This window comes from Macaca thibetana, chromosome 19, assembly GCF_024542745.1.
Source record: "Macaca thibetana thibetana isolate TM-01 chromosome 19, ASM2454274v1, whole genome shotgun sequence".
NCBI lineage: Eukaryota > Metazoa > Chordata > Mammalia > Primates > Cercopithecidae > Macaca > Macaca thibetana.
This window is the reverse complement of record NC_065596.1, coordinates 44,813,333-44,840,998: the sequence shown is the minus strand read 5'-3', so window position 1 is coordinate 44,840,998 and position 27,666 is coordinate 44,813,333. Positions and strand designations below refer to the sequence as shown.

The 27,666-nt window shown below is 54.8% G+C and overlaps 3 protein-coding genes across 8 annotated transcripts in view; 1 reads left to right on the top strand and 2 right to left on the bottom strand.

The window, feature by feature from the left end:
* Positions 1-4,580, bottom strand: part of LTBP4 (latent transforming growth factor beta binding protein 4) — a 30,036-nt gene extending 25,456 nt beyond the window's left edge. For 2 of the 4 annotated variants that reach the window (XM_050768877.1, XM_050768878.1), the window contains exon 1: positions 2,989-3,275. In XM_050768877.1, the coding sequence (XP_050624834.1) occupies positions 2,989-3,238 (250 nt within the window). In that variant the 5' untranslated portion in view covers positions 3,239-3,275. Of the gene's footprint in view, positions 1-2,988; positions 3,276-4,446 lie in introns of those variants that run through there. The other 2 variants (XM_050768880.1, XM_050768879.1) reach the window with 2 other exon arrangements.
* The window catches only part of BLVRB (biliverdin reductase B), a 220,150-nt gene that overhangs the window by 52,085 nt on the left and 140,399 nt on the right, over positions 1-27,666 (top strand). The window lies entirely within an intron of this gene.
* SHKBP1 (SH3KBP1 binding protein 1) lies at positions 13,918-27,345 on the bottom strand. 3 transcript variants are annotated; one of them, XM_050768927.1, is made up of 18 exons: positions 27,217-27,345; positions 26,923-26,976; positions 26,766-26,811; positions 26,578-26,651; positions 26,012-26,070; positions 25,694-25,774; positions 23,764-23,925; positions 23,593-23,683; positions 23,313-23,503; positions 21,862-21,977; positions 20,843-20,930; positions 20,611-20,727; positions 17,342-17,542; positions 16,457-16,612; positions 16,059-16,155; positions 14,929-15,107; positions 14,498-14,621; positions 13,918-14,375 (listed from the first exon to the last, which is right to left on the bottom strand). In XM_050768927.1, the coding sequence occupies exons 1-18, from the start codon at positions 27,300-27,302 to the stop codon at positions 14,144-14,146; spliced, it is 2,154 nt and encodes a 717-aa protein (XP_050624884.1). In that variant the 5' UTR covers positions 27,303-27,345; the 3' UTR covers positions 13,918-14,143. The 3 variants fall into 3 exon arrangements, with proteins under 3 accessions (XP_050624884.1, XP_050624885.1, XP_050624886.1); XM_050768928.1 differs by having other exon boundaries at positions 14,498-14,618; positions 27,217-27,321; XM_050768929.1 differs by having other exon boundaries at positions 17,342-17,512; positions 27,217-27,321.

Here is a 27,666-nt window from a genome sequence, read left to right as displayed (position 1 = left end):
CATCGGGTCATGTTTTTTTTAAAATTTTGTAGAGGCGGGGTCTCACTATGTTGGCCAGGCTGGTCTTGGACTCCTGGGCTCAGGCAATCCTCCTGCCTCAGCCTCCCAAAGTGCTGGGATTACAGGCGTGAGGCCGGCCAGCCCTCAGACTGTTTATTAACTTTCATGTCAACCTTTCTGATCCCACTTTCTGGTTGAGTCCACGGGGTTCCAGACCAATCCAGACGGCGCTGACCCCATCCGATGCTGATCCCTTCCATTGACCTAAACCACATTTTAACCACTCCCTGGCATAACTCCCCGCCCAACTCTGTCTCCTTCGCATTCTATGCCCGCCCACACTCCCTCTGCTAGGTCCACGAAGTCCTATCCCAGCCCCCTGGCTGTGCCCCCTTTCTAGCCCCTCTCACATTACCTTCTACCCGCAGGATTCTAAGCCCTGCCTATCCAGGAGCTTAACCTGCCGCCTCTAGCCCCTCCCACCTCCCTTTTCCGCACTCTGATTCGCCCGGCTCACTAGTTCACGCCCCTCCCACCCCACCTCCAGGCCGTCCGGGTGCATTAGTTCCGCCCACCGCGCTTTGTCTCCGCCCAGCTTCTTTCTGGCTGGGGCCTTAGAGCTCTAGCTCTGCCTTAACGCCTTCAGTAGCACCCGGGCGGGGCCAAGAGCGGGAACGCGCCTCCACTCCCCTCTGCGCGCCCTCGCTGGGCCCCAGGCCACCTCTGGGCGGGGCACTGCCAGCTGTGCGGCGGGGTAAACAAAGAGAGAGGTGCGGCGGGGGCAGGGCGGAGGCTCCGCATTCCGGACCCTTGGGGAGCCCCGGGACCTTTGAGCCAAAGGAGGCCGGACTGTCCTGCGAGGGCACCCCCTCCCTCTCTCTCCCGGGGCTGCAGAGAACAGCTGGAGACAGCTGTGCGGAGGGGAGGGAGGAGGCAGACGGCCGGGGGAGGCGCGTGTGGGATTCTGAGCCACAACTGTAGAGAGGAAAGGGCACGGAGAGCCACCTCCATTTAGAAGGATAAAGGGACTGGAGTCCTGGGAGGAGATCGACTAAAGGGCAGCCCTCTCGAGTTCAAAGTCAGCTGGAGGTTTCTGGGAGGGAGGAACCTAGCTCAGAGGAAACTGAGGTGCCCTTTCAGCAGGAGTCCTTTTGTGGACAGTTACCTAGAAAACAGGACTTTAGTGCCGCCTAGTAGACAACCAGTTTGAGGGTGCTGAAAGCAGGGTTTAGATAGTGAAGTGGAATTCCTGGAAGTCATCAGCACTTAAGAGGCTCAATTGGCCGAGACCCTATGTGGAATCCCCTCCCCTCCCAGCTAAGGATTAGGTGCCAAAGGCTTTTTATTAATGGCTGCCTGTGAGGAGCACAGTGTCTGGAGTCCTCTTAGGAGAATCCACTTATCAAGACCAACCCTGGGGTTCTCTGAAGATAAATGGGATCAGAAGTTCCTGGGGAAGGGGGTGAGTTAGAAGAGCAGGACTTCTGGACAATACGACAGAGTTCTCTAGGGAAAGGCACAGTTTGGGAGGTGGGAGGGAAGAATGAGAGGGAACTTCACTGGAGGAGTGGTCTCTAAAGTCTGTTGCCAGGGGTGGAGAGGGGGCCTAGGGCCTAGTAGCAAAAACTCTGGGCTCCCTTAGGTAGGAGTGTGGGACCACGACTCCAGGGTGGTCTAATAGGGGCTTTTAATTGAGTAGTGGGGCCTAGAAGAGGCTTCACTAGGAATCAAAATTGCAAAATGGGAAGGGTCTCTGATGGAGGTGGTGGGAAACCAGCCAGGTCGGAGGGCATTTCCCAGACTCCAGAGGCATTTATCTGCCTTCTCTTGGCCTAAGTGCAGGCCCCCAGGCCAGCTCCCTGGGGGTGCCTACACCCAGGGTGGGCCGCTAGATGGGCACAGCCAATGTCATGCCCCACAGCCCTGGCAGAGCGGGGAGTTGAGGACATAGGGGTCCCTCTGAGGTCAGCCTCCACTTCACATGCCACTCCTTGCACCCCCAGGGGCTTGGCACCCGCCTGGGCATGGCGCCTGGCACAGGCACATTGGGGCCGGGCCGGGAAAGAGTGAAAGAAAGAGGGAGGAAGGGGAGGAGAGAGGGAGTGGCAGCGGGCGGGGGCTCAGGCGGGAGATGAGCTCACGCCGGCCGGGCTGGGCTGGCTGGGGGCCAGGCTGGGCGAGTTCTCGGCGCCAGGGGCCCCCACTTCCCAACTCCATAGGGTCTGCGGGGTAGGGGGCAGGGAGGCCCCGATCCCAGAGAGTCTGCCCACTTTTGCATCCTGGAACAACAGGTGGCGCGCCCTCCCCCACCTCACCTGAACCCCCAAGGCTCCCCATCTCTAGGAGTGCCTGATGCATACACCTCCTGTCCTCTCCGCCCCCAGGGGGCGCCCCTTCCTTAAAGCCTCTTATCTTAATTTCTCTCGCACGTGGGACCCCCGCAACTCAGGTCCTGCGGAAACACCCCCCCCCAGACACACACACAAAACCCCCTTCTCTGTCCCCTCTCCCTCTTAGCTCTTCGGATCAACTTTCTTCTCTCCAGTGCCCCACCTCACAGGCATTCCCATACGGAACCTTCCCACCCAAAGACACAGAAACTGATACGTCCCCCATGCGGCCCTGAGACTCTTGCTTGGTCCCTGGAGACTCCTTACTTAGCGTCTCAGAATTCGAGTCCCCCTCCCAAAAGTTCTCAGGCCCCTCAATTCTGAGATCCCCATTTTGACTCAAAGCATGAAAGCTGGCGCCAATTCTCTCACGTGGGACATCACAGGCCCCTAAGAACCCTCACTGCTTGCAAAATCGGAGCCCTCAGGACCCAACCCCAAAAGCCAGGGGCCCCCTTCCTCAAATAGCCCCTGCGATTCCCTTGCACTGTTGCATATGGAATCTGGGCTCCCTCTCCCTGGAGGACTGTCTCCTCCATCCCCAGGGATCCTCCTCCCCCCGGGAGTCGCTCTCTTGGGACCACCACCCCGCACTCACAGGCGCGGAAGCCGGGTCCCCCCGGGGCCGCCCCGCCGGGCGCGCCGCTGTCCACGCTGGTGGCGTTGCGGGGCGCGCAGGTCGGGGTACAGCGGGAGCCGGTCGGCCCATGGATGCAGCGCAGGCCGCACACGACCGGGGTGAAGCGCACGCGGAGACGCTCTCCGGGCCGGCCCAGTCCGGGCTGCGGCCCTAGCTGCGCCAGCAGCACCAATAGCGACACCCAGAGCAGCCGCACGCCGCCCGCCATGGCTGCAGCGCCGCGCTCCGCCGCGCCGCCGCCCCAGCCCGCCCGAGGGGCCCGGCAGCGCCCGCCCGCCCGCCCGCGGGGGAGGGCGGCCGCGCCCCCGCTCAGGCCCCCCCTCCCCACCACTCCCTCCCCGGCGGCCGCGCGGGGGCGCGTGGGGCTGGGCGCTTAGCCAGAGGCTCGCAGGCTGGGCGCTAGACTCGCAGGGGTGAGCGGGGCGCCCCCTCTGTCCCCATCCGCGCACCAACAAGTGGACCAGGCCTGTAGGGGAGCGGCGGGGAAGGGAACAGGTGGGGGCGGGCGGGTTTCCCCCCAGACAGAGCTGAATCCATAAAGAGGAAATCCATTAAGAGTAGTGGGGGCCGCATTTGGGGAGACAGCTAAAAGTTGATCCTCTTCAGCCCTGGGCACAGAGAAAGGGGCTTCATCTTGATGGGGGCTATCATGTCACATCTGGGCAGTCAGGTGGGACATCTGAGGGATGGGAGAAGGGTCGCTGCACCTGGGCACATAAAGGAATTGGGCATCTAGATCCTGGGCAGGAGGCTGGGGGGGGATACATCCAAAGATACAGCCACATCTGGCCAGAACCCCACACCTGGTGGGAGAAGTCACAATGGATAAAGGGAGACTGTGGGCGGGGGTATAACATCTGGCCCGAGGCTCACATCTGGAAGACTTTAGGGGGAGGGGTCACATCTGGACTGAAGGCCACAGCAAGAGGAGGGTTTTGAGGGTGTTTGAGATGAGGGGTATTCTAGAATAGGGGTCGAGAGCTGGAGTGGGAGGAGGGCAGGGGGAGGATTCGGGAAACAGGAGGAGGCCTTTGGCCCCCAGCCGCCCCACAATCTTGAGCATTCGGTGCCCAGGCAGGCGCCAACCCGCACAATCGCTTTTGTTGTCTGGGCTGGTTCGGCGGAGCTTTCTGCCGGGCCAGCGCCCTCCCTCTTCGGCCGCTGGGAGCCCGGACGCCTGGCTTCCCGGCCCCACCCCCGCGGGTCAGTGCCTCTGGCCTGCGTCTGGTCCTGTCCCGGGCTCACCTCGCAGGGGCGGACGCTGGGGTCCCTAGAGGGGGCCTCGTCCTGGGGGTGGGGGCTGAGCTACAACGGGGGCGGGGGGGGGGAGGCGGCGGCAGGACCGTGGGAACCAGACGGCTTTATCTGGCCCGGAACCCCCCTCGCCCCAGGCAGAGGAAAGGCGGATGTGCTTACCCGGGGCCTTGCCAGCGGGGGCACGCTGTGGGGGCCTCCTTCTCAGTAGTCCCCGGCCCCCAGGCCCCCGGGGCCGCCGCCGCCGCTTCAGTAGAGCTCTGGCCTCCTGCAGCCTGGGTGGGAGAGGACGGAAAAGCTGCTGTCACCGGGTTAAGCTGACCTCCCCACCAAAGGGCCTCCATGCCAGGAAAATGTCTTTCAGTAGTGGCTCTGCCCAGCCCTCCCCCCACAACACCCATTTATGGGGACCAGGCCTCTAGTGGGAGAGAAACAAAGACCCTGAGAAAAAGAGATGATGGGGGTGGGGGGAGAGAAAGAGAGAAGTGGGAGAGAGACTTAGACATAGAGACAGGCAGTGAGACACAGGGAGAAAGAGAGAGAGGAAAAGAGACAGGTAACTAGAAAGAAACAGAAAGAGACAGAAATAATGCAGAGATGGAAAGAGCCTGAGATAGGCAGGGAAGGGATGAAATAGAAACAGACAGACAGGCTGATAGCAAAAGAAAGAGCCGGGGAGGGAGGGGGGAGAGAGAGGGAGGGAGTGGGGGAGGGAGGGGGAGAGGAAACGGGGGCAAAGCTGGGAGTTCCTGAGGGAGGATTTGGTAGGGGAGGGACTGCCCACTCACGTCAGTGGCTGCCAGTTCAGGGACACCTGTCTCTTCCTCACGCTGGGGCTGGGACTGGGCACTGCAGGCACTGGGTTCAGGCACCGCTGGGGGCCTGCACACTTTTTGGGCTGGCAGTTTTGGACCCTGCAGGAGGCTTCGGAGACAGCCAGGGACTAAGTGGGGAAGGAGGGGACCAAGTACTTCTCTACCAAATGCATCCAGCTCTCCCACTGGGATGAGGGACGGGATGGGGAGCTCCCTGGCCCTCTCCTCCTACTCCCTTTTGCCCCCTACTCATACTCCATCTTCCAGAACCCACCTCGGATGCAGCGGCTCCTCCTAGTCTGGCCTGGGCAGCAGCGACAAGCAGCAACGCTATAAATAGTGGGGTGGAAGTCACTCAAGCCCTTAGCACCCCAGAACTCTGCAAAGGAGGGCAATCGGGGGAGGGGAAACCAAGACGAATCCTGAGGGGGCTTGAAACAGGTATATGACTAACTTGAGGTTCTTCTCCCCATGCCTCAGTTTCTCCATCTGTACAATGGGAGGCAAATTGGCTTAGACTTCGGGCTGAAGGGCACAGAAACCGTACTGTTGTCTTATGAAGAGGTTTTGGCAGTAAGGTTTTATTTAAAAAAAAAAAACGTTATTTTAAAGCCTTTAAAAAGTGACTTAAAAACAAAAACAAAAAAGACTGGATTTCTAAGCATTTCTAAGCCGGGACTGTCTGGGAATCTAGAACCCCGCCCTCCCGCACATCCCGGTCCGGGACTCAGACGCCATCCTGAGCCTGGCCGACAGGTGGCGCCATTTTCAAAGGCCTCGGCAGCTGGGGAGGGAAGGCTCTTCCCTCTGACTGTGGGTCCAGCAGGGTGCTGAGGTGGAGGGGATACAGGAGTCACAGTCCAGGACCGAGAATCCCAGAGCCTGAATTCTAGCCCCTTCTTGCCCTTCCACGATGGGTGTCCAGAAGCCAGCGTTTCTTGGTCTTTGGGCCTCAGTTTCCCGCCTGACCAGGAGAAAAGTGCCGTTCTTGGAGACATCTCCGAGCCCAGAGGGTCTCAGTGGCGGAGCTTCCAGCTCCGGTTCAAGTGCGTCGCAATGAAGGGGCCCCCCAGACAAGTCCATTATCCCCAGGCTAAGGGGGGGCTAGAGACTAGGGCGCACGCCCAGACTCCGAGAGGAGAGCAGTGGGGGGCTGCAGAGAAGGGGGCATCTAGCGCTTGGGCCCCTCTCAGGTGGGTGGGGCCGAGTGGAGGATGAGGCCATCTGGTGGGGAGCCTCGGGGATCCCCGATCCTGCCGTCATCCCTCCCGCCTTTTCTCCAGGTTAACCCCTTCCCGGCCCCGCCCCCGCCGCGGCTCGGGTTACTAAACGCATTCGCAGAGACCCAGGCGGGAGCGGAGCCCGGGGCCTTTGTAACGGAGCGCTGGGCCGCCAGGCGAGGAGGGTGGGTGGGGGTGCTGGGCAGACGGCTTCCTTCAGTTCCGTCACCCGCAGACAGGAAGGGCGCCTATAGCCCCCAGATCTATAGGGAATCCTGGATCTCTCGCGGTGAAATCACTGGAGCCTCATTCAATCCCGCAGTCTTCTAATTCTAGGAAACTTGAGCATCCCCAACCGTTTTGAAGCCTGAGGACTCCTCCACCCCACCCAACTCCCCACAAGCCCCTCCGCCATCAACCCAAGAGTCTACGTCTTCCTGACCAGTTCGAAAAACCCTAAGGTCCCTTTTCATGAACACAGAGCCCCCAAATCCTAGAAAACCAGGACAACTCAGCGGCCTCATAAAGTCCCTCCAGAATCCCCCAACACTTTTCCTCCTATGCGCCCACAAACTTGGGGAGCTCCATCCTAGCTCGAAGACCCCACACGTCTCTATCATTCTGGGAGAGCTCAGCCCCCCACCCCCCCGCCTTAATAAACTAGAGATCTTTCCTCGAAAAAAACCCCGGGATTCTCTGGAGACAGCCTTCTCCACCACAATAAAGGGGACCCTTTCCCCTAAAAATCTCAGTACTCCCCGAATCTAACCTCTACAAATTGGGGGCGCCTAATGAATCCAAGAGCCCTCCATGTATCTCCGAATCGAACAGTGGGTTCGATTTCCCTTAAATCCGAAAGCCCTGGTCCCCGTGGACCACCAGACTTAATGGGTGGAAGGGGCACAAGGAAGCAGGGGCCGCAGCGGGGCTTACCTGGCCGGGCGGCTGGGGACCCCTGCGACCTCGACAACCTGGCTGAGGCTGGGGCTGGGGCTGGCGGCGGAGGCGGCGGCTGCGAAGAGCGGCAGCAGCAGCACCAGCAGGAGGGGGCGGCGGCCGCTGGTGCCAGGCCTCCGCATCGTGTCGGGCGCCGAGTCCCGCTCCGGGCGGGCGGTCTGTCCAGCGAGTCCGGCTCGCCGCGGCCCCGCCCCTGTCCCCGCCCCCACCCCCGCCCGAGGCCGACTCACTTTCTCCACCGTCCAGCCAAGGGCTGTGAACTTCCCGCCAATCACAGCCGTGCGCCGCCAGCGCTCGCCGCGCGGCCAATCAGGAGGCAGCAGGGACAGGTGCCGGACGCGGGGCGCGGGGGACCTCGAGTTCCCCACGCGGTGGGGGGAAATTAAGACTCGGATACTGGCTCCGTGAACCTTCTCATGGAGCAGGGGTCCCAGGCGTAGGGGTGCTTACGGGGAGGGATACGGGGCGGGGGTTGAGGGCAGGGTCCCCTAAGCTGGACTCCATCTGGCAGGCCTCAGCCCTCTGCTCCCAGTTCTGGGAAAATCGGGTCACAATTTAGCTCCCTCGTTGGTGTGGAAGCTGGAAGCCCCCCCCCCCCAACGCGTACCCCTTTCCACGCGAGAGACAGGATTCTGCAAATGGAGCACCAACCCCGCACTAGGTCCTAGCTCCTGCCCCTCTGAGGGTCCCAAGTTCACAATGGATCTTCTCAAAGAATTGATCCCTTCTCAAGGCCCTAGGCTTCAGGGGTTCCAGGCTCGCCATCTGCAAAAGCTTGCTCCCCGAAGCTCTGTCCGTCAGTGAACCCAGCCAGGCTCTGCCCCTGACCCACACACTCTGCTCCCTCCTGCACACCATTTATCACCACCCCCGAGGGTATCAGACCCCCTTCCTTATCTGAGTCTTTTAATGCTCCCAAGAGCAGCCTCCCACCACCCAGAATTGCAGACTTTCTCCTTAAAGAGTTCCCAGTTCTGGCTAGGCGCCCCGGCGCAGGCCTGTAATCCCAGCACTTTGGGAGGCCGAGGTGAGTGGATCGCTTGAGTCCAAGAGTTTGAGGCGAGCCTGGGCAACATAATACAACATCCCCATCTCTATTAAAAATCCAAAAATTAGCCGGGTATGGTGGCATGCGCCAGTAGTCCCAGCTACTCGGGAGGGTGAGGTGGGAGGATCGGTTGAGCCTGGAAAGTGGAGGCTGCAGTGAGCTGAGATGGCACCACTGCATGCACTCTAGCCTGGACGATAGAGTGAGACCCTGTCTCAATAATAAATACATAAACTTATATAAAAGAGAGTTCCGATCCCCTCCTTGCCTAAGAGTCTCCACCACTTGGAGCTGCAAGCCACAGGGGACCTTAAACCACGTCCACACCGGGGTTCCAGGCTTCAAGTCTTCAAGCTCAGAGTCTCAAGCCCAGCTTGAGACTGAATGCTCTTGGGAGCATTCAATAACTCAGGCAAGGAAGGCGGTCTGATAGCCTCTGGGGGTGGCTATAAGTGGGGTGCAGGAGGGGGCAGAGCCAGGAGTCCCCTGGGAGCAGAGTCTGTGGGTCATGGGCAGAGCCTGGCTGGGTTCACTGAGGGACAGAGCTTTGGGGAGCAAGCTTTTGCGGATGGTGAGCCTGGAACCCCTGAAGCCTAGGGCCTTGAGAAAGGATCAATTCTTTGAGATCATTATAAATTCAAGGCTCCACCCTATATTCTCTGAAATACAAGCCCCTTCTCTCCCAAAGGCACCATCCTCAGAGCTTCTCTCCGCCTCTAGTCACCTCTTTTTCCACTGAGTTTCAGGCCACACCCTTTCCCACAGAAAATTGGCACGTGACCACATGTAGGATCCCAAGCCCACCCCTTTCATGTTTGCCTCGCTTTGGGATTCCAGGCCCCATATCGCACAGCAGTTGGATTCTTAAGGTTTCCAGTTCTGTAGCGTTAGCCCCGCCCCCACCTCGTGGATCACAGGCTCCACCCACACAGGGTACTAGGCCACACGCCCGTGACCACAGAGCCCACCCCAGACCAAGAATGGCAACTGATCTACCTGCACCCCCCACCCTGCACTCCTGCTCCTTCTTCCAATCGAGGAGGGTGTGCAGGACTGACGGGGAAGCCCTTCACCCCCCTTACAGCGAGACACACAGGCTGACTCACATGGCTATACACCGTTACTGCCACCTACAGCAATCCATGTCTCCATCCTACACTGACACCCAGAAATCTGGGTCCAGCACCGTCCAGGGACACACAGTCCCTGAGGCAGTGACGACGGCACTCACACTCCATTCACAGCCATTCCTGGGCTGTCCCAGAGCCCAGCTCTGCCCAATGACTGTACTCCATGACCCTGTTTTTGTATAACCCCCAAGACCCCTTCTCATATGACCCTGCAGGACAGCGTATCCCTGCCCGCTTCCCCCCTCACCGCCTCCTACCCTGTGGCTGGAGCATTTGCTGGGGGCGCTGCTGAAATTTCTCCCTTCTGTCCGGGATCCAGCGCATCTTCAATGCTTGTTGCTAGGCAACAGCCTCTGGCTCACCACTGCAACTTCCGGCGTTAGCCTGCCCTCCCCCTAGAATTTGAAGTCCCCAGCTCCCAATCCCCCCTATCAGTGTCACTATCTCCCAGGGTCGTGTCTATGTCACCCCTTGGATCCTAACTCATCTCAACCCTTCAGAATCCCTCAGAGTTCTAGTCCCCCCTCATTCCAGAATCTTCCACCCCTCCCTTCATGCCCTCTCACGCACAGCCTGGGCAACACACAGAGTTAATACTATACTAGGATAATACTATCTCTAGCATTTAAAAAAACCCAGCTCTTCAGTGTTCTACATTTGCTGACATCCCAAATTCTCTCCTCTCTGTTTCTCTCTCTCTCTCTCTCTCTCTCTCTCTCTCTCTCTCTCTCTCTCTCTCTCATTTCTAGAATAAGGCCGGACACGGTGGCTTATGCCTGTAATCCCAGCACTTTGGGAGGCCGAGGCGGGTGGGAAGATCACTTGAGGTCAGGAGTTTGAGGCCAGCCTGGCCAACACAGTGAAACCCTATTTCTACTAAGAATACAAAAATTATCCAGGCATGGTGGCGCAGGCCTGTAATCCCAGCTACTCAGGAGGCTAAGGTGGGAGGATCACTTGAACCTGGGAGGCGGAGTTTGCAGTGAGCTGAGATCACACCACCGCATGCCAATCTGGGTGACAGACAGAGACCTTGTCTCAAAAAAAAAAAAAAAAAAAAAATAAAGAAAATAATAAAAATTTAAAAATAAAATAAAATAAAAATAAAATGATCAGCATTCCAGAAACACGAGTGTTCTGGATTCTCTGGCCTGGAAAAAAAAATGACCCTAATATTCTAGATCTGTAAGCATTACAAAACACCACCATATTCTAGATCTCCTGACCTTCCAGTCCCTCCCCCCACATACTAGATTTCCTAATATGCCAGTATCCCCCAATATTCTGAATATCCTGGCATGTAAAAAATTTTCTAGAGTCTGAGGCTGGGCCTGGTAGCTTACACCTGCAATCTCAGCACTTTGGGAGGCTAAGGCGGGAGAATGGCTTGAGCCCAGGAGTTTGAGACCAGCCTGGGCAACACAGTGAGACAATGTCGCTACAAAAAAAATAAATAAATAAAAATTAGCTGGCTGTGGTGGCACACACCTGTAGTCCCAGATACTCAGGAGGCTGAGGCAGGAGGATCGCTTGAACCCAGAAGGCTGAGGCTGCAGTGAGCCATGATTGCACTGCTGCACTGTAGCCTGGGCAACAGAGCAAGACACTGTCTCAAAAACAAACAAACAAAAACAAAATTAGGGGTTTGAAATGCACAGCTATTTCAGAACACCCCGGTTTCAGAAGCACTCACCTTTGAAGTCTCTCATTTGTGTTCTAGATTCTCTGATAATCTGGAATCTCCTGCATTATGGATTTCTTGGAATGCAAACAAATCTTCCAGTGCTCTGGAAGGGCGGACAGTCCAGGATCTCTTCCATTCTCTAGATTTCCTAGTAATCCAGATTCCTTTCTGTATCTTGTAATTCTCAGCATTCCAGACATACTGGCATGCAAGATATTCCTACTGGTGGAGATTTATGGGTATGAACTCCCCTTGACACTCCCCTATTCTAGAATCAGTGATTTTCCAGATCCTTTTTGTCAGAAACTTCTACATTCTGGATTCTCTGATAAGCAGGGGAGAACTCTAATATTGTTAATCCATGAGCACTCCAGAATATCCTTGTGTCCAAGATGTCCTAACGTTCTAGACCCCTCTCTACTATGTTTCAGAAGCTCTGGCATTCCAGAAACTATGGAATTCTAGAATTAGCATATTCTAGAATTCTCTACTCCTCGTCTGTCCCCACTTTCTGTCCCTTTTTTATTGGCACAAGGAAAAAAGATGCAGAAAACCCCCTCGAGGAAGTGCCACAGAACAAGCATTATTTGGTGAAAAAAAAATCCCCAGTCCAGCCGGGCAAAGTGGCTCACGCCTGTAATCCCAGCACTCTGGAGGCCAAGGCAGGTGGATCATCTGAGGTCAGGAGTTCGAGACCAGCCTGGCCAACATGGCGAAACCCTGCCTCTACTAAAAATACAAAAATTAGCTGGGCATAGTGGCGGGTGCCTGTAATCCCAGCTGCTTGGAAGGCTGAGGCATGAGAATCACTTGAACCTGGGAGGTGCAGGTTGCAGTGAGCCTAAATCATGCCATTGCGCTCCAGCCTGGGCAACAGAACAAGACTCTGTCTCTAAATAAACAAATAAATACTAGCCAAGAATGGTGGCAGGTGCCTATAATCGCAGCTACTCAGGAGGCTGAGGTAAGAGAATCACTTGAACCTGGGAGGCAGTGGTTGCAATGAGCCGAGATTGTGCCACTGCACTCCAGCCTGGGCAACAAGAGCAAGACTCTCAAAAAAAAAAAAAAAAAAATCCCAAGGATGTCAAGGCTTAGGTTAGCTGAACCTATCCCATACACCCTCTCCAGAAGAGGTAAGAAACAGCACAACCAGGCCGGGCGCGGTGGCTCAAGCCTGTAATCCCAGCACTTTGGGAGGCCGAGACGGGCGAATCACGAGTTCAGGAGATCGAGACCATCCTGGCTAACACGGTGAAACCCCGTCTCTACTAAAATACAAAAAAAATTAGCTGGGCGAGGTGGCGGGCGCCTGTACTCCCAGCTACTCGGGAGGCTGAGGCAGGAGAATGGCGTGAACCCGGGAGGCGGGGCTTGCAGTGAGCTGAGATCCGGCCACTGCACTCCAGCCTGGGCAACAGAGCCAGACTCTGTCTCAAAAAAAAAAACAAAAAACAAAAAACAAAAAAAAAAAAAAAAAAAAAGAAACAGCACAACCAGGGATGCTGGTGGGGATTTTTGCAGTGTTGAGGTTTGAGGTACAAATGTTAAGGATGCAGTAACCAATCCATTTACATCTGTGTTTATGCCTCCTGCAGCCACCCGTCCCTGCTTGATCCTCTGTCCAGGAACTCCTCCTCCACTCTACCCACTTGGGGTTGACCTCACCTCCAGGCTTGTGAGGACACATGATCCAGGCTGGAATAATGGAAGGCCTTCATCACACTGGCCACAGTAATTGGTTCAGGGATGGCCACCTGACTTAATTCAAGCCCATGAGAATCAGTCCTGTGATTTTTGCTGTTGCTAGGGAGAAGAGAGTTGCTAAGGAGCTGCTTAGAGTCACCTTGCCACAGAGAGAAAACCTGACTGAGGATGCATTCCAGAGGTAAGTGAAGTTAGGAGATAAAAAGATATTCTGGGCCGGACACAGTGGCTCTCACCTGTAATCCCAGCACTTTGGGAGGCTGAGGTGGGCGGATCACCTGAGGTCAGGAGTTTGAGACCAGCCTGGCCAACATGGTGAAACCCTGTCTCTACTAAAAATACAAAAATTAGGTGGGCATGGTGGTGCGCAACTGTAATCCCAGCTACTCCGGAGGCTGATGCAGGATTGCTTGAACCTGGGAGGTGGAGATTGCAGTGGGCTGAGATTGTACCACTGCACTCCAGCCTGGATGATAGAGTGAGACTCTGTCTCAAAAAGAAAGAAAGAAAGAAAGAGGGGTGGGGGGAGAGAGAGAGAGAGAGAGAAAGAAAGAGAAAAAAAGAAAAAAAAGAAATTCTGGATTAGTATTTGAACCCCTGGATCCAGCCATGCCTGAAGGCAAAGTAAAAGTCAACACATTCCTCCCCTGCAACACCTCTTTTGGTTTGGTTTTGTTTTTTGAGACAGGATCTCACTCTGTCACTCAGGCTGGAGTGCAGTGGTGTGATCATGGCTCACTGTAGCCTTGGCCTCCTAGGCTCAAGCGATCCTCCCACCTCAGCCTCCCAAGAAGCTGGGACCACAGGCATGCATCACCATGCCTGCTTAATTTTTTAATTTTTTTGTAGAGATGGGGTTTTGTTATGCTGCCCAGGCTAGTCTGAAACTCCTGAGCACAAGCAAACTGGCCTCCCAAAGTGCCGGGATTATAGGTGTGAGCCACTGTGCCTGGCCTTCCTTCGCTTAAACAAGAGAGGTAGATGTTCCCGATTTTGCATTATCAGGTTTGGTCCCACATCTCCCCCACCCCTTTCCTGGGGTGTCCCAAACCTGCTAAGAATAAGCAAGATGTTGGCAGTGAGGACTTTATTGGGGAAGGTGACTTTGGCTTCCAGAAAAGAGGGAAGGTGGGGACCTAGTAACAATGACCATTTATTCCAAGGAGGCCCTGGCCCTGAACCCAGGGTTCCCATAGGAATCAGGGAGGCACCTGAGTCCCCCAGGACCAGGGCATCCCAAGGCATCATGGCAGCTGCGTTGTTCAAAAGGAAGTTTCATTGAGCTGCAGCTGCGTTGTTCAAAAGGAAGTTTCATTGAGCTTCATCTTGGGAGGTGTGAGGGGAGTGCCGAGACTGGTGGAGGGCCAAGGGGCTGGTGTGGGTGGCCGTCGGAGGTCCGGCCCACTCCGCACCAGTTCCTGGCAGCGTTCCACAAAGCTGCCCCCACCACGGCGCCGGGCCTCAGCCTGTGGGGGGCTTGGGCTCCCGCGGTGGCCAGACAAGGAGGTGTTGCTGGAGGCTGAGTGGAGGCTGAGGAAGTAAGGACAGTAAGTGCACGTCATCACAGGGCAGCTGAGCCACTCTGCCCCTGGAGCCACCACACTCTCCCCTCTCCCTCCATTGCACAGAAGGGGAAGTGGAGTTGTAGCTACCTGGTGAGGGAGATGCGGGGTGAGGGGCTGGGCAGAGAGCCCCGAGAGGGAGCCGAGGGAGCCGGTGGGGCCAGCTCGCAGTGTTCCAGCTGTTCCATCAGTTCTTGCTCCGTCAGGCCACCTGCTGGGGGGCACGGAAGCAGGGTCAGGGGGCAAGACAGGGGTCATAGGGCAAGGGCCTGGGTTGCATTGCAGTGCAAGCACCCAGAGACAGGACAGGAGAGAGGAGGCAGAGATCAATGCGCGGGGGCCAGAGGCTGAGACAGGGGTTGAAAAACAAGGGCAGGAAGGGATGGGGAGCAGAGAGGGGGTCAAAGGAAAAGAGGTCAGAGGGCAAGGGCCTGGGAGAGAGATTAAGAAGTTGGCTGTGGAGAGTGGTTCTGGGTGAGGCTGTGGGGCTTGGGATGGGATTGGGGTGGGACAGGGAGTACCAGGGGCCTGGCCGAGGCCGTCCATGGCGGTGGTTAGGTCCCACATGGCCAAGCTGCCGTTGGCCTGGCCGGTGAGCAGGTAGCGCCGGGGCCGAGAGCCAAGCCGCCGGGAGCCCTCACACTCCAGCACTGTGAAGGCCGTAGTGGGTGAGCCATCCACGGAGCGCACGGAGCACACCCTGGGGGGGGCAGTGGGGAAGGCAGTCACCCTCGCTTTCTCACCTTTCCTAGTCCCAGTCCCCACCACTGTGGCTGCAGTTCCTGCCTCCCCAGGGGCCACCCCAGTCTTTATCCATCCCTAGCCCGCTTTTCTCTCGAATTCCAGTCCCAAGGGTCCAGCAGCTCTTGCACACCCCAGCCGCAAATGCCCAGGGAATCTCCCAGAGACTTCTGCTCTTCCCTGCTCCCACTGCCACGGAAAGCCCAAGGCCTGTCCCAGCTGCTCCCCCACCTCCTATCAGCCTCCTGGCCTCCTCCCTGGGCTCCTGGCCTCCCACCAAGCCTCCTTTCATTCCCCGTGCAGTGGCCACAGTTCCCCGCACAGGACAAAGCTTCAGCCCTTCTATAGCCTGACAAGGCCCGCCCGCATCTGCACCCCATCCTCACCTCCTGTGCTCCAGCCCAGGAGCAAATGTGTCCTTCCCGTGTGACCCTATTTGGCCCTTCTCAGCCTCTGCACATACGGTTCCCTCAGCCTGGGGCCCCCTTCCCCTCCCTTCTTTCTTCTGCTCCTTCCTACTTGTCCTCTAGGTCTCTGCTCAGAGTCCCTTCATCCAGAACAGCCTCTGAGGCCCCTTTCCCAGCTGAAGCCAGGCTCCTATAGCTCCCTGGGTCTCCTCTATTCCACCCCAACCCCTCTGCCTGTGCCCCCATCCCACCCTGACCCCTGCCCCTGTGCCTCCAACCAACTTGGCCCTGCCTGCACTGGGCTGGCACTGCGCCAGGTCACTCCCACCCACACCCATCACACCTTTGATACCTCCCACCCCAAACCCACCAGGCCTGTCCTCCCTCCCAGCCTTTAATCTTTCAATGCTCCTTGGCTGTGACCCCTTTCTGGCCTCAGTGACCTGGCTGGCATCTTGCCTTCTCCCCTGACCTCCCTCCCTGTTGGACAGGACTGTCCTCACCGCTGCCCAGTAGATGAGAGACGCACAAACAGCTGGCTGGCGCTGGGCACCACCTTCTGGATGAACACTTGCTGGTCGTCCCGTTCGCCGTAGGGGCCTGGGCCAGGCAGGGGCAGGGGTCAGGGCCAGCTGGGGTCCCCTCAGCCTCAGACTTCCTTCCCCACTGATGAAACCCACCATCCCAAGACCCGGGTCCCATTCCCAGGCTGTTGGAGTTGGGCAGGGCCAGAGAGGGCTGGGGGCTTGCAGCAGTCAGTGGAGCTCAGGTGCCTCAAGGATCAGGACACCCAATCATTGCAGGCTCCTGGGTCAGGTGGCCACAAGTGGGAATTAGTGGAGGTCAACAGGGGTCAGGTAAGGGGGTCAGTGGAGTGGGAAGGCCAGGAGCCAGTAGGCACCAATGTCATTGCCAGCACTGCAGCCGCCATGCCCATCCGCCGACTCCAGCGCCAGGATCTTGAAGGAAGCGAGTGGGGTAGAGCCAGGCTGGGTGGAAATCATGCCGCGGAAGCGAGTCACAGACCATGTCCGCACGTGGTTGTTGTCGGCACAGACTGAGGGGGCACAGGGAGAGCAGGAGATCAGGCCTGCTGTACGCATCAATGCTGCCTGCCCCTCCAGAGCCCCAGGACAGCTCCGCTTCAGGAGGGTCAGCCCTTGCTGAGTTCTTCCGTTTCAGAGAATCCTTTCCTCCCCAGAATTCCAAATGCTAAAAACCCTGTTGCCTCTGCCTCCAAAACTGTTCCAGAGCCTGATGTCACCTTGCCCTGTCCTCTGCCCCACGCTGGTCCTGGTCTATTTTGTCACCTGCCTGGACCATATCAGTACCCCCCTCCCAGAGGTCCCTGCTCCTGTCCTATCCACCCACCTTGGCCTCCCAAAGTGCTGGGATTATAAGTGTGAGCTACCGCACCTGGCCATTGATGTCCATTTCTATATATTTATTGTCTGCCATCCCTGCTAGAATGTCAGCTCCATGAGGGCAGGAACTTGGCCCGTCTTGTTCATCAATGTATCCCCTATGCCTGGCACACGGTGGGTGCCCCATAAATCCTTGCTGAATTGATGGATTCCCGAACACACACAGATTGACTCCTCCCCAGACCGATCCCCTTATGGTATTCTCTCACTTCTGCAATGACAGTCCCATCCCAGGTCAATCCTCTCCACCAGAGCTCTCTTCCTACACAGTGTCCGTCCCCAGTGGAAATTCTAATCCTTCTGCCTCCACACTCCCATCTGAGCTGTCTCTCCCGGCACTGGAGCACCCCACAGAGGCTCACCTGAGATGAGGTGCTTCTCCGACAGCATGATCTTGGTGACAGGGCTGCGGTGCACAGTGAAGGTCTGGAAGAGCTGAGGCCCCGAGCCCACAGTCTCTGGGTGCTGCACGATGACCCGCACGCCCCCTGAGCTGGTGCCATAGGCGATCTCGATCCAGTTCCCACTGTCACCTGGTGAGGGGCCAAGGATGAAGAGAGGGCCTGGGCCACAGAAACAGAAACCAGGGCAGAGAGAAAGAAACAGGCACAGAACAGAGACACAGTCAGAAAGCAAGGAGAGGCTGGGCGCAGTGGCTCATGCCTGTAATCCCATCACTTTGGGAAGCTGAGGCGGGTGGATCACCTGAGGTCAGGAGTTCAAGACCAGCCTGGCCAACGTGCTGAAACCCCGTCTCTACTAAAAATACAAAAATTAGCTGGGCGTGGTGGTGCACACCTTAATCCCAGCTACTCAGGAGGCTGAGGCATGAGAACTGCTTGAACCCAGGAGGCAGAGGTTGCAATGAGCCAAGACCACACCACTGCACTCCAGCCTGGATGACAGAATGAGACTCTGTCTCAAAAAAGAAAAAGAAAAAGAAAGAGAGAGAGAGAGAGAGAAAGAAGAAAGAGACACAGAACAGAGACACAGAAAGCAAGGAGAGAGGGAAGGACACAAAAAGATGGTGATGAGATGTGGGAAATGCAGGAACAGGGAGACAAAGGCACAGGTCAGAGGAGGAGAGGCCCAGAGACAGAAATTATAACAGTGAAACAGCAAATAAGAGAGGAAAGAGAAAGAAAAACAGAGAACAGAGGCCGAGGCAGGAAGACTGCCTGAGGCCAGGCGTTTGAGGCCAGCCTGGGCAACATAGTGAGATCCTCATCTCTACAAAAGATTTTTAAAAAACTATTTGGGTGTGATGGTATGCACCTATGATCCCAGCTACTCAAGATGCTGAAGTAGGAGGATCACTTGAACCCAGGGGGTGAGGCTGCAGTGAGCTATGATTGCGCCACTGTACTCCAGCCTAGGTGAAGAAGCAAGACTCTGTCTCAAAAAATAAACAAAAATGACATAATAGAGGCATGTGGTGGGAAGGGAGATGAGAAGGAAATGAATAAGTAAGTGAAATAAGAGGCTGGGTTCAGTGGTCCACGCCTGCAATTCCAGAACTTTGGGAGATGAAGGCAGGAGTATCCCAGGAGTTCAAGACCAGTTCGGCCAATGTGGCAAAACCCCGCCTCTACTAAAAATGCAAAAATTAGACGGGCATGGTGGCAGGCACCCGTAATCCCAGCTACTTGGGAGGCTGAGGCAGGAGAATTGCTTGAACCCAGGAGGCAGAGGTTGTAGTGAGCCGAGATTGCGCCATTGCACTCCAGTCTGGGTTGAATGACAGAGCAATACTCTGTCTAAGAAAAAAAAAAAAAAAAGATAAGAAAAGGGCCTTACAAGGAAGAAAGGTGATAATCTGCCATGAAGTTAAGCGTATTATTAACTTATTTTTGCTTTAAAAAAAAAAAAAAGAAGAAGCAGCAGCAGCAGCAGCAGCAGCTATGGCCAGGCACAGTGACTCAAGTCTGTATTTCCAGCACTTTGGAGGCCAAAGTGTCAGGATCACTTGAGCCCAGGAGTTCAAGACTAGCCTGGGCAACATGACAAAACCCTGTCTCTACAAAAGAATACAAAAATTAGACAGGTGTGGTGATGCAAGCTTGTGGTTCTGCTGTTCAGGAGGTTGAGGTGGGAGGATCACTTGAGCTCGAATGGCAGAGGTTGCAGAGAACTAAGATCATGCCACTGCACTCTAGCCTGGGCAACAGAGCAGTACCCTCTCTCTATCTTTTTTAAAAAAGAATAATCCCTACCTCACATAATACATAAAATTTAATTTCTGATAGAACAGACTTCCACGTAAAAACTAAAACTGTAAATCTTCCAGAAGAAACTCAGGAGAAGATCTGTGTAACCTAGAATAGGTAAAGATATCTTAACACCCAGAAAATGCTAACCATTAAAAAATTATGCTAAGTGAAAAATGCAGACACAAAAGGCCACATAATGTATGATCCCATTTACATGAATTGTCCAGAACAGGCAAATCCATAGGTATAGGAAGCATATTGAGCCTGGCCAACAGGGCGTAACCCAGTCTCTACTAAAAGTAGAAAAATTAGCTGGGCATGGTGATGCGCGTCTGTAATCATCCCCTACTCGGGAAGCTGAGGCAGGAGAACTGCTTGAACCCAAGAGGCAGAAGTTGCAGTGAGCTGAGATCACGCCACTGCACTCCAGCCTGGGCAGCAGGCTCACTACAGTCTCTGCCATGCCTGGCTAATTTTTGTAGTTTTAGTAGAGATGGGATTTCACCATGTTGGCCAAGCTGGTCTCAAACTCCTGACCTCAGATCCGCCCGCCTCAGCCCCCCAAAGTGCTGGGATTACAGGTGTGAGCCACCGTGCCCAGCCAGATTCAACTCTCATCCAGTCATTCAACAAATATTTACTAAGCATCCCTGTATAAGCACTGTTCTAGGTGCTAGATCGTGACCAGCCTCTCCACCCGGGGCAGAGTGGACCATTAGGAGTTAATCTTTGTGTTTCTTTCCCATCTTTGTGATTAAGGCATGATGTTCACATGTTCATAAAACAACACAGATGCATGTTTTACAGCAGATGAAGCTGAGTTCTCTTACTTGAGACAGTTTTTTGTTTTCTTTTCTTGACATCAAATGCAGAATGGGTTAATTTTTGAGACGTAATTCTCATACCATAAAATTTGCCATTTTAACGTGCACAATTTAGCGGATTTTGGTATATTCACAAGATTGTACAACTATCACCATGAATGAATTCCAGAGTATTTTCATCACCTCCGTAATAAATCCCCTGATCTTTAGCAGCAGCTCCACATTTCTCACTTCTGATACCCTCTAGAAATCACTAATATGCTTTCTTTTTTTGTTTTAGCCAGGCCTGATGGTGTGCACCTGTAATCCTAGCTACTCGGGAGGCTGAGGCAGGAGAATCGCTTGAACTCAGGAGCTGGAGGTTGCAGTGAGCCAAGATTGCACCACTGCACTCCAGCCTGGGCAACAGAACGAGACTCTGTCTCAAAAAACAGAAAAAAAAAAAAAAAAAAAAAAAAAAGAGAGAGAGAGAGGGAGTTGAATCTGTCACCCCTCGATAACCCCCCCTGGGTCATGCTACACAAGTTGGGGGATAGCTGCAAGCTGGGGCTGGGGCTGGCTGGTGACAGCAGCAGGGGAAGGTGGGTCATAGCTTACTGGTCTTGGGGGTGAGGTAGACACTGAGGGCGGTGACCCCATCCTCTGCCGGGTCCCGATAGAGCTCGCTGACAAGGAGGTCGTTGTCTTTCATGCGCAAGGGGAACTTCTGCACATCTGCAGTGGGCAGGGAGGGTGGAGCGGGTTTGTTCCAGGTGCCCCAGCCTCTCTCCCTCCCTTCCCCTCTCCCATGGGAGGCTCTCGGGCACCCAAGACACAGGCTGCTGCTCACCCACGTAGTAGATGGAGCCGTTGTTGCAGCCCAGGAGGAGGAAGGAGCCTGCTGCATCATAACTGGTGATGGGCTGCACCTCCTGGACCTGGGGGTGGGGCAGGACAGGCTGCAGCCGGGAGCCCTTCCACTCCTTTGCTTCCGTGGTGACCCCTCACAGAGGATGGGCCCTCTCCTCCACCTCCAGAACCCACCCACTGCTCCCCAGCCCCATCCACCCCAGGCCTACCTCTGTCCCTGTCTTGTTCCCTCCCTTCCTCCCTTTGATGCATCTCTCTCTGACTCTTGGCCTCTCCTGGACTCTGTACTTTTTAAAGTTTTAATTTTTAAAATTTCTGTGTAGAGAGAGTCTTATCATGTTGCCCAGGCTGGTGTCAAACTCCCGGGCTCAAGCCATCCTCCTGCCTCGGCCTCCCGAAGTGCTGGGATTACGGGCGGGAGTCACCACACCCGGCCTCCACTCTACTTCTCACATGACTCTAATTCATCCCCCTTTATCTCTCTGTGTTCCCCCATCTGCCACAGTGGTTCAGTCTGGTTTGACTCTGTCTACCTTTCTCTGTCACCTCTTTCTGATTTTCTCTTTCTTATTTCTATTTGCCTGGTTTTCTCCCTTTCTGTCTCTTTCTCTGCCTCTGTCTGTCTTCTCTCAAAGCGATCCTCCCACCTCAGCCTTCCAAAGTGCTGGGATTACAGGTGTGAGCCACCGAGCCAAGCCAGTTCTTGTCTCCTACAGCATCTCCCCTAACCTGTTCTCTCACCCAATCTCAGAGAATTCTCCCTCCTCCTTTTCAAACACATTCATGCTTCATGTGGGCTCTGCAGCCCTTCCTCCAGGAAGACTTCCCTGATGCTCCTTAGGCCTTTATCACAGACATCCCCAGGCTCTGGCCAGCTGCTGGTTCTCTGGCTTCCTCCAGGTTTAGGGGATGGGGGTGGGGGCAGACGTGAACCCCTCCCTGGGTCTGTATGGTCTGGAAAACTGGGAAGGGGTCAGCCAGGCTGGCCAGAACTCTGACCTGCCAGTGCTTGGTGACGGCATTCCACACCCCGATGCGCCCCGTGTGGCTTGTAGCAATGAGCTGGTTCCCGACGAAGAACAAGGCCTCCACAGGCACCCCCAGATGGAAGACCCCTGCAGTGGGCAAAAAGGGCTTGGCTGGAACCCTGCCTCATGGAGGAGGAGAGGTGGCACCACAGAATCCTTGAAGATTAGAAGATTCCATCAGGGGCCAGGCACGGTGGCTCACACCTGTAATCCCAACACTTTGAGAGACTGAGGTGGGCGGATCACTTGAGGCCAGGAGTTCAAGACCAGCCTGGCCAACATGGTGAAACTCCATCTCTACTAAAAATATAAAAATTAGCTGAGTGTGGTAGCGCACACTTGGGAGGTTGAGGGGAGAGAATTGCTTGAACCCAGGAGGCAGAGGTTGCAGTGAGCCGAGATTGTGAGCTGTACTCCAATCTGGACAACAGACAGAGACTCCATTTCAAAAAAAAAGTGAAGATTCCAGCAGGAATTAGAGAGGATAAAATGGGCCAGAAGATTTCTGATGGGGTATGGGATTCTAAAGGGTTCTGGAATTCTAACAGCATTGAGCTTTGCAACAAGGCAAAAAAACCTCCAGTGGTGGCCGGGTATTCTTACGAGGGCTGAGATTTATTCGGGGACAGATTAAAAAGTCCAAGATTTGTTGTTGAGGCTTTGAGACAGGGTCTTGCTCTGTTGTCCAGGCTGGAGTGCAGTGGTGCAATCATGGCTTACGTAGCTCACGGCAGCCTCAAACTCCTGGCCTCAAGCAATCCACCTGCCATGGCCTCCCAAAGTGCTGGAACTACAGGTGTAAGTTACTGTGCCCAGCCATAAGTCAGAGATTTCTATTTTTCTTTTTGAGATGGTATCTCACTCTGTCACTCAGGCTGGAATGCAGTGGTGTGATCTCAGCTCACTGCAACATCTGCCTCCTAGGTTCCAGTGATTCTCCTGCCTCAACCTCCTGAGTAGCTGGGATTACAGACACGTGCCATCACGTCCAGCTAATTTTCTGTATTTTTTAAGTAAAGACGGGGTTTCACCATGTTGGCCAGGGGGGTCTCGAACTCCTGACCTCAAGTGATCTGCCCGCCTCAGCCTCCCAAAGTGCTGGGATGACAAGCGTGAGCCACTGTGCCAGGCCAAGTCAGAGATTTCCAATGGCCATACAGAATGGCGCATTCTAACAAAACCAAGAGATCTAACAGGGCAGGGAATTCTGATGGAGGGAGAATTGTATGTGGGTGGATTTTTCTAGGAAGCCAAGGAATTCTAAGAGGATATAGAATTCTGAAGGGCTGGAGCATTCTAACCACAAAGAGATCTAATAGGGCAGAGAATTCTTATGGGTTTGAGAATTTTATGGGGTGGGTTATTTTAACAGGCCGTAGAATTGAAAGGACAGAGGGTTCTGGAAAAGGCTTGGGGTCATACCTATCTCGGAGCCACTGCCTTCCGCCTGCAGAGCCCATAGCAGGATCTCGCTGCCGGTAGCCGCTGCCACCATCTTGTCATGTTCACCCAAAGCCCCACCAGGCACCCGGGCTGTGAGCGCCAGTCGTTCGATGGGCCAGTCCAGGCGGGGGCTGGAAAACACCAGCTGCCAGCCAGAGGCCTCCTTCAACCTGTAGGATTGAGGGGACATCACCAGCCCTCACCGCATGCCCTTCCCATCAACAGGGCTGGGACTTCTGGCCACTCCCTCCCCAAGCACCTGTAGCAGACTAGAAACTGGGTATAGGCCACAGCGATCCAGTTATGGTGTCCACACACCAGGCGCACCATCCCCGGCTCCTCGGGTTGTCCTTGAGGGGAAGAGTAGGGATCAGAAGAGGGTCACAGGGGCCCCACAGCTCCCCCAACCTTCCACGAGATAGAAACGTACCTGAGGGTGAGGGAGGGGCTTTCTCATCCAGCATTCGGCCCAGCAGCCCTGCATTGCCAAGGTTGGGGGGCATCGTGTTGCTCCGTCGGACAGGGGCTGGCCGTCCTCCTAGCTGCTGAGGCCCCACTAGGCTGTGCCGGTTCCGCCGCTTCACTGGGAACACTAGAGTGAGAATAAGAGGTAGAGTAACAGTCATTGTAATCGTGGCTGTCACACAGCAAGCACTTAATATGACAGTGATTGATTTCCCCACGTGTGGGACATAGTCTCCGGGTGAAGATTTTAGGTGGTGCAGTGACATGGCATGAAATTACGCTGAACCACATAGCAAGTTACTCCCCTTTCAGTTCCCTTGAGCCCAGCACAGAGGAAGACTGAGTTCGCTGCTGCTGTTATATTAGTGAATCTGCAGTATTACCTAATTTTCCTTTTTTTTTTATTTTTTGAGTTGGAGTTTCGCTCTTGTCACATAGGCCGGAATGCAATGGCGCAATCTTGGCTTGCTGCAACCTCCGCCTCCCGGGTTCAAGTTATTCTCCTGCCTCAGCCTCCCAAGTAGCTGGGATTACAAGTACCCGCCATGACACATAGCTAATCTTTTGTATTTTTGCCAGAGACAGGGTTTCACCATGTTGGCCAGGCTGGTCTTGAACTCCTGACCTCAGGTGATCCACCCACCTCGGCCTCCCAAAGTCTGGGATTACAGGCGTGAGTCGCCATGCCCAGCCCTAATTTTCACTTTTAATAAAGGGAACACTGCACCTTTCACAAGCAATAGCATCTAGCCAGAGTTGTTTTTCGTTTTGTTTTGTTTTGAGACAGCATCTCACTCTGTCGCCCAGGCTGGGGTGTAATGCATGATCATAGCTCACTGCAGCCTTGACTTTCTGGGTTCAAGTGATCCTCCCACCCCAGCCTCCCGAGTAGGTGGGACCACAGGTGCACACCACCACACCTGGCTAATTATTTTTATTTTTAGTAGAGACGAGGTCTTGCTATGTCACCTGGGCTGGTCTCAAACTCCAGGTCTCAAGTGATCCACCTGTCTCGGCCTCCAAACTGCTAGGATTACAGGTGTGAGCCATGGCTCCAGGCCAGAGTTTAATAACACTGCTATGTTTGGGTTTTATTTTCATGTTTACTTTGTATGTATTTATAATATAAAGCTTGCATTTAAGATGATTTTTTTTTAATTAGCCGGGCGTGGTGGGAAGTGCCTATAGTCTCAGCTATTCGGTGGCAGAGCTGAGGTGGGAGGAAGGCTTGAACCTGAGAAGCAGAGGTTGCAGTGAGCCAAGACTGCACTCCAGCCTGGGCGACAAAGCCAGACCCTGTCTCATAAAATTAAAAAATAAATAAACAAACAAATAAAATGATTGTTTTTTGGAAAACAGGATAAAACTCAGTTGGAAAAATACTACTACAGGTCTTTATATCTGGCAAATTTCATGAAGGTAGCAGGTACTGATTGCAGTTAGGGAAATAAAGCTGTAGATGAAATTTCCCTACTCTGTTCCTTCTACCAATCAGAAAAGCCTAGTTCCAATAACCACTGGGGCATACCTTCAATGGTCAGTGGGCTGGCTATCATGGGCATTACTGTCAATAACTTCCTATAAATATTTCTCCCCTCCATGCAAAGAATCCAAGGTCTTCCAAAGCCCCCCCTACAAAGAAACCAAACCTGGACTACAACTCCCATGGGGCTCCAGGGCATCCTTCTGAGCCTCAAGGGCTAGCTGACCCATTGCCTCATGGGAAATGCTGTTTCCGACTTCCTTTCCAAGTATCAGCCCAAGCACTTGATAGGTAACTATACCCCCCATTGTATCTCAGGGCTCACTAGCACAGGCACCAAGAGCTGCAGCCTTATGGGAAATGTAGTCTTTAGCCCACCTCCACACCCCTCCATTCCACTGGGAGTGCCCACCTGGTGGGGGCAGGTAACCATTGAAGAGGACGTTTCCGCAAGAAGATCGATCCAGCTCTTCTCGAAGCTGAAGGCGACGAACTGCAACAGGAGGACTTAAAGTCTAGGACTTAGGGAGATGCTGAGGCCACCCCATTTCTTTCTACACAGAGTACCAGTACTCCTCCCAGTACCAATACAGACCCAGCCAGGGCTATAACCAGTCCTCCCACCTCTACCCCAGCCCTCTTTCAGGAGAGAAGGGGAAGAGGGGCAGGCAGCATCACTACAGAGTTGGTTTTCTATACAATGAGGACAATAGTTGGGGCTCCCACTTACCCAGAGGAGTGAGCCCATAGAACTGGGCTTCGTGGAGGAGGCTGGAACCGTGGACACCCCTGGGGAGTAGAATTGACTAGAGGTCAGGGTCTAGGTGTGGGGGTGAGCAGAGAATTCTGAGAGGGCAATTTTCAAAACTGCACAGAGAATGTCAAGGGGTAGGAAGTTTTGATGGAATCAAGATTCTAAGGAGTGATGATATGGGTGGAAGGAATGTGTGTGTGTTTGTGTGTGTGTGTGTGTGTGTGTGTAGGGAGAAATCGAAGGACATATAATTTTAAAATGATCAAGGTTCTCATGAAGTTTTGCTTGTTTGCTTTTTTAGAGATGGGTTCTCGCTATGTTGCCCAGGTTGGTCTCCAAATCCTGGGCTCAACTGATCTTCCCACCTCAGCCTCCCAAAGTGTTGGGATGACAGGCGTGAGCAACCCTGGCGCGCCTGGCCTTTGATCAAGGTTCCGAATGAGAATTCTAATAGAATGGAGCTCATGTGGACATTCAGAGGTGAAAGAACTTCTCAGGGGGTGAAGACAGTGAGGGACTCCCTCCCCTTTTTCCACGCCAACCTGGGGTCCAACTCTTTGGTGCGCAGGAAGTTGAGGATGGGGGCGAAGACTGTAGGGTCCCTGTCGATGAAGATCTGCGGGAAAGTGGGGCGGAGGATGGATGGGGTAAAAGGGAGGACTGAGTGGGGTCCTGCCCCTCTTCCTACCAACCCCTCCCACCATCCCATTTCAGCTGTTTTCCGACTCACTGCTCCGGTCTCATCTTTCAGCGTCGAGATGCGTCCGCTCAGAAGACTGCAGGGAAGGGACAACAAGCGGGCGTCACGGGCCGGGGGAGTGTTCATTAGGTCTCCCACGCCCTCTCCATCCCTCCTACCCTCTCCCCAAACTCGCTCTCCCGATCACCTGGAGAAGAAAGAGTCTGGGATCCAGGTGAGAGTCTGGCGAGAGGTGCTGAATCTGGGCGGGGAAGGTAAACGGACGCAAGAGATGAAGAGGAGCGGGTGAGGAATGCGGCCCCCTCCCGCAGGATCCAGGGTTCCCTCCCTTCCCCCCTCCCCCGGCGTTTTTCCAGGCTCTCGCGCCTCCAACGGAGGGCGGAGCAACCCTTGATGGACAGGGATTCCCCCAAGAGAGGCGGATACTCCCACCCCGCTTCCCGCCCCCAAGGATGGGACCTCAGGAGTCTCCCACACTCACCTCTTGCCTCCTACATTCAGATGAATGACTTCCCCGGGAGGCCCCCGACTCGGTAGCCCCTCGGCTGCAGTAGCCGCTGCTGCCATGGCCCCCAGGCGAGCCGGCTGGCCCTCACCCACTTCCGGGTGTGCATCCGTACCCCGCCTCCATCGGCTGCTCATTGGGCCAGAGACTCCAGGGGTCACTAGCGATTGGACAGAGCGCCTGCCCATCGCGGTTAACTTTTCCGCCTCCTTAAAGGGGTCCGCCTTTCCTGAACTGGACGGGGCGGACCCAGAGTCGCCTTTGGGGAAGTTTGTTACAAAGCATAACGAAATATTCTCCATCCCTCTGGATTCTCGTTTTAGGTATGGCATCTAGGTGCTTCGTCAAGGAGCGTGTGTTTAGATCCCGAAATTAAGTCCACATCAAGGGGTACATCTGGATGTTCTCCACGGTTCTCCCGTGCCC